At 42.2% G+C, this 6,000-nt stretch overlaps 1 protein-coding gene across 2 annotated transcripts; it reads left to right on the forward strand.

The window, feature by feature from the left end:
- The first annotated feature begins 327 nt into the window (after positions 1 to 327).
- Positions 328 to 4,093, forward strand: LOC144716473 (uncharacterized). Of its 2 annotated transcripts, XM_078591584.1 has the most exons (9): positions 691 to 784; positions 1,073 to 1,139; positions 1,220 to 1,276; positions 1,771 to 1,838; positions 1,988 to 2,060; positions 2,137 to 2,228; positions 2,308 to 2,418; positions 3,264 to 3,363; positions 3,732 to 4,093. In XM_078591584.1, the coding sequence occupies exons 4-9, from the start codon at positions 1,783 to 1,785 to the stop codon at positions 3,906 to 3,908; spliced, it is 609 nt and encodes a 202-aa protein (XP_078447710.1). In that variant the 5' UTR covers positions 691 to 784; positions 1,073 to 1,139; positions 1,220 to 1,276; positions 1,771 to 1,782; the 3' UTR covers positions 3,909 to 4,093. The 2 variants fall into 2 exon arrangements, with proteins under 2 accessions (XP_078447709.1, XP_078447710.1); XM_078591583.1 differs by lacking the exons at positions 1,073 to 1,139; positions 1,220 to 1,276 and adding an exon at positions 328 to 393.
- The last annotated feature ends 1,907 nt before the right edge of the window (positions 4,094 to 6,000 follow it).

Here is a 6,000-nt window from a genome sequence, read left to right on the forward strand (position 1 = left end):
TGTTCGGTGACGGGGACGTGACTGGGACGCTGCAAACGATGACGGTGACGCAAACGTGATGGATTTTTTCAAAATCCTCGGACGTGTGACGGGACGGTGAAGTGACGAAACTTTCGTCACGTCACCGTCCATCACGGATCGTCCTCCGTCCCGTCATGTCCAGGGCGTCATGTCCCGGACGTGCCATTCCCTATGTATAAGTATTGTTGTGGGTATTTTGGGTATTTATGGGGAAAAGTGAAATTGGGCTTAAATGTCACAACAGTAGTTTCATGATATGATCCTTATTATATATATATATATATATCAGTTCCTTATAAATTATCATTTGTGAGATCTGTTTCTCTAGAGCGAGAACGAACGGCGGGAAAGCCCAACGATCGAAGCGAGAAGGTACTAGTTCTTGAGTATTTCCGCTCTTTTTTCCACTTGGATACATTAGAATAGATGTCAACATACAACAACTGCCGGAAATGATATGATTTACTGGCTTTCCACCGTTCCAAATGTCTCAATTCAGATTCCTCGATATACATTGACATATCATAGTTTTTAAATTTTGCGGAGGGGATGAGTAATCGTTGATTTTATTTCGATCGCGTGATTTCGTGAAGTTTCGGTGGAAACAGAGGATGATTCATGATGTGGGCACTTTGATTTTTTCGATGACTTGACATTTATCTTGTTTAGGGCTCGAGTGATGGGTATTAGTAAGACCGAGGTGAACTTGCGGAGGCTGCTAATTGCGGCACCGCGGCAGAAGAACCAGGCGAAATTGATGCATGTGAGTGCAAAAAACTGTCTCAACTGAGCTTTCTTGTTTCATCTCTTTGATTTCATTTTAATCTATATTTTTTACCGCGTTCCAAGTGGAAGTGGAACTGATCTGTGTTGAATCAAACCAAATTTCCTTTCTTATTGAAAATTTAATGTGCGGGGCAACATTTTCGTGATTTTGTTATGATTGCTTGTGCTGGGTTAACAATTTAGTCTACATCATGAATTATTTTCAGGTCTTGACGGATCTGTTCTAATTTTTTTTAAAAATAAAAGCTTCTTTTCAAAATCATAGATCAGGAGAAAACTAAAAAGATGGATTTTGAGGCCATAGAGGTGGAAGGGCTGACCCAAAGTAATGGGTAAGCTCGAACCTCTCTGTTTAAGGGCCATCAGAGGAATGTTCTTCAAGAACTCCATTTAACATAGTTTGTTGTTCCAGACTAGTATCAACAACCAGGTGCTGGGTCACAAGTAAACTACGCTATCTCAGAGATAGGTTAGTTTTTCAGCTCCTTCAAAGACTTTTTATTTCTTTAAAAGAGGAAAGTGGAGTGCTGCTCACCACTCCCCGAGACCAAGGATGGGGCTGAACCGTCATTACGGGATTTGCAGTCCCATACATTTTCATTATGTTACCTAGGCAAACCCACCACTCGTGTGCCAAAGTCAAATGGCATCCTCCCTGCTCCCTCTTTTTCTAGATATGCTGTGCGGGCAGAGCCAGAATTTTTTTTTCAGATAAATATGAATTGCTATTTGATAAAAAATATGAAATAGTAAGCAATGAAAACAAACCAGAAGTTGTTGCCTGTGCCCTTTAGGAGGAGCACGTGTACTTAAGGGGAAACCTAATGTAAAAATCAAATGACTAAAATACCCTTGACAACAGTTGAGTATCTAAACACTGGATTATTCTCTTCTGATTCCCTAGTTTGAAAGAGTCGTATTGTTTTACCTTCACCTGAGGTGGGTTTCCTCTGGATTGTGCAGTATGTTGCGACGATGCGGGAGCTTCTAGAAGCGTTAGGTGCGGAGACTTCTCCCGAAGGGCTGGCGAGGTCTATTCGTTAAATCTTTTTTCCTTAGAAGAAGCTCATTGACATGCACTATTTTACTGTCTAATTTTTTTTCCAAGGAAGCTTTCTTTTGCGTTTTTTTTTCTCAATTTTTCTTCAATCCAGTAAAGTGTTAATTTTGCCGTTTACAGAGTCTCAAAAGCCAAGTTGAGTGAATATTCAGAGAAGATTGAAGTTATTGCCTCTGAGCTTTCTGCACCTCTGGTATACGTGTCAGTCTTCCTTTAATTGATAATCTTTATTCATTGAGCTCAGTTTTTGTAATAACTTAATTACACAGCCTCATGATCTTGAGCCTATGGAAGCAGAAAAAGAAGAGCCTCCATGCGACTCTGCAAGAATAACCCACTCTGGACTGAGACGAAGAGTGATGTTGGTCCACTGAATTTATAAATATCAATAAATAATAATCAATTTAATTTCGTTGGACTGATAAAATGGAATATTCCAGGCATCCTGCAGAAGACGGTGCTTTTGAGAAGGCAGATGAGACTGCAGGAGGGAAGAGAGCGGCACCAGTGAGGCTGGATGACACATCTCATGCACACATTGAGAAACATAGGTATTATTCCTTTATCTGTCATCATAATTCTTTATTTCCTGACAGTACAATGATGATGGCAGTTTAGATCATTATAGATATTTTGATTTTTTCTGGATTTAGCCAATGCCCTGAACTAGCATGTCAAATGGAAATTCTAATGAAAGTTTGATGGGTAACCCCGTTTATGACTCTTTGATACAAATCGCCGATTGAGTTTCATGTTATCGTCCATTTTTCATTAGGGAGAAATGTCATGATGGTGATGAGGTGATGATGAACTTCAACATCAGATGATTTGGCCATGATGATGATTTATCATCGCCATTGTCCTAAACCCTAAGCGCCAGCCCATATTCTTCTGGATTTAGCTGATGGAGACTGAATTGGTGCGTCAGAGGAAATTCTGATGAGTTTCATTAGCAATCCCCATTTGTGACAGTTTGGTCCAAATCATCATCCACAAGTTTCGTCATTCAAGTTTATGATAATGATAATTTCTCATCATCATCATTGTCCTAAACAAATCAGAACCCTAATCGCCCAGGAGACTTTTCAATTGTCTTGCCACAGATTTCAACCTCAGAGGACTGGGGCTTTATTCTCTCATTGTTGGCCTTTATTCATGTTGGCCCCTACTGAATGAAACCAACATGCTTTGAATGGAGACTTAAACATGTATTGACAGTCTTTCTCTCTGTAAACATGTGATAATGCAATTCAACACATACTTCTTTTGACCCTTTATCTACTTTCTGTTGCTTCTTTTATGTCGGCTTCGACCTCCGTTACTCCCTCTCTATCATAACATAATCGTCTAAGTTGAAAAAATCTTAACACATTTATTGCGATATCCTCACTCCCAGGAAGCTTCAGGAGGATTTGACGGACGAAATGGTCGTTCTGGCCCAGCAACTCAAGGAGAACAGTCTCCTCATGAACCGATCTTTGCACGAAACTGAGAAGGTATTTTTCCTGGACTCTCTAACTACTTTTTTTCATTCCATGCCCCTGTTATTATCCTTGGATTAGGGCTTAAGGTTGTGGGTTTTACGGTAATCAATGCAGGATGATGAAATTGTAGCAAGGGGGGTTTACTTGATTGCGAAAACAATATAGCACACGAAAAACATTGTAAATTTTAGTGCTTGCTAAAAAAACTAGAAATTAGGAAATATTAAACATTGGAGCAATGGCTTAGGGTACGGGTAATCTGAATTGTGTCACGGAGTTATGCCGAGGGTTAATGAGGAAAAAAAATCTACGAAAGAATATTGCAAAATTTAGGGTTTTGGGTTGAGGGTTTTAGAGCTCTGACCGAGGCTTGATGTCAGGTTCTTGACTCCACTGAGAAGGCGGTAGAGCACAGCTTAGCCGGCACGAGCCGAGCCAATACAAGAGCCATGGCAATATACTCGCAGAGCACAAAAACTTCATGTCTGACGTGGCTCGCCATCTTCTTCATGACGTGCATCTTCATCATGGTCGTTCTTTTGATCCGCATCACATGAACGGACGGTTAAGATCCATCCCCATGCACACAGCTCGAGCAAAGTTTCCAGTTATCTTTTCTGGAATGGGCCGAGTCCGAAAAATCAAATTCTTCGGGAAAATATAGTTTTTGTTGTAATGTCCAATTTTGTATTATATGCAAAATTAAAATTTCGATAATAAAGTTTTACAATGTTCTGGGGAAGGAGGCCAGCTATTGTGATATTGGTCTGAGCTGTATAAGGGTCTGTTGTAAAAGCCTGTACTTTGCCTCTTTGTCTCTTTCTCTGTCTACTTTATCTGCCTTCTTTCTGTCTTCTTTCTGTCTTCTTTCTCTGTCTTCTTTATCTGTCTTCTTTCTCTGTCTTCTTTCTCTGTCTTCTTTCTCTGTCTACTTTATCTGCCTTCTTTCTCTGTCTTCTTTCTCTCTCTTCTTTCTCTGTCTTCTTTATCTGTCTTCTTTCTCTGTCTTCTTTATCTGTCTTCTTTCTCTGTCTTCTTTCTCTGTCTTCTTTCTCTGTCTACTTTCTCTGTCTACTTTATCTGCCTTCTTTCTGTCTTCTTTCTCTGTCTTCTTTCTCTGTCTTCTTTCTCTGTCTTCTTTCTCTGTCTTCTTTATCTGTCTTCTTTCTCTGTCTTCTTTCTCTGTCTTCTTTCTCTGTCTACTTTATCTGCCTTCTTTCTCTGTCTTCTTTCTCTCTCTTCTTTCTCTGTCTTCTTTATCTGTCTTCTTTCTCTGTCTTCTTTATCTACCTTCTTTCTGTCTTCTTTATCCGCCTTTTTTGTCTGTCTTCTTTATCTACCTTCTTTCTCTATCATCTTTCTCTTTCTTCTTTCTCCCTCTTCTTTCTCTGTCTTCTTTATCTGCCTTCTTTATCTGCCTTCTTTCTCTGCCTTCTTTCTCTGTCTTCTTTCTCTGTCTATGATCAGAGGAGGAAGCTGGTGGGGGGGTGCAGTTTCGAGAGAAGAGAAGAGAGAGGTTTATAAAAGCAACAATGTAGAGAGAGAATGAACAACTACAAAGGTACTTGCAGGTGCCGTTTATGAGATCGAGGGCGAATGATGGAAGTTTTAGGAACAATCACTTCGTCACCTTTTTAGGTCTCGGCACACGTGCGTTGTAGAATCTCTCTCTGTCTTCCCTCTCTCTCTCCTCTCTCTTCTCTCTCCTCTGTCTTTTCTATCTCTGCTATCTCTGCTCTCTCCTCTCTCTTTCTCTCTCCTCTCTCACTCTGCTCTCTGCTCTTTGCATTTTCCTGGACTCTTCTCTCTCTGCTCTCTGCTCTCTCCTCGACTCCTCTCTGCTCTCTGCTCTCACCTAGACTCCTCTCTCTCTATGCTCTCTGCTCTCTCCTAGACTTCTCTCTCTCTCTCTCTCCTCTCTCTCTCTGCCCTCTGCTCTCTCCTAGACTCCTCTCTCTCTCTCTGCTCTCTCCTAGACTCCTCTCTCTCTGCTCTCTGCTCTCTCCTAGACTCCTCTCTGCTCTCTGCTCTCTCTCCTAGACTCCTCTCTCTCTCTCCTCTCTCTCTTCTCTCTGCTCTCTCTCCTAGACTCCTCTCTCTCTCTCCTCTCTCTCTTCTCTCTGCTCTCTCTCCTAGACTCCTCTCTCTCTGCTCTCTGCTCTCTCCTAGACTGATGGCGAGGACGCCAACACTTCAGCATCGAACGCGTCACCACGGTCAACCGGAGTCAACACGCCCGCTATGGACCACGGTCAACCGGAGTCAACATGCCACAACCGTCGACAAGCACGTCTCCACCCACGCACGTCCCTACGCGCGTTATGACACAACGCCAGAGGCAGATCCACAACTGCCCTTTGGCGTGACACGGCGCACGTCTTTATTTTCTCGTCATTTTCTCTTTCCTCCAAGGCCTATATATAGGCCATTGTTTTCAAGAAACATCAGGCAGTCATTAATTCAAGAATTGAGTTTTGTTAACTCTTCTTGGAGGACTGCCCAGCCTCCCCTGTCCCTCTTAACCCTAGCCTTCGTCGCCGCCGCCGCCGCTGCCTTGCGACGTCAGCCTCCCGTCTCCTCTCCATTCTCTCTCTTTCTCTCTCTCTCTCTTTCTCCCTCTCACCCTCTCTCTTTCGCCCAAGGCTGCCT

This window comes from Wolffia australiana, chromosome 2, assembly GCF_029677425.1.
Source record: "Wolffia australiana isolate 7733 chromosome 2, ASM2967742v1".
NCBI classification, from domain to species: Eukaryota; Viridiplantae; Streptophyta; class Magnoliopsida; order Alismatales; family Araceae; genus Wolffia; species Wolffia australiana.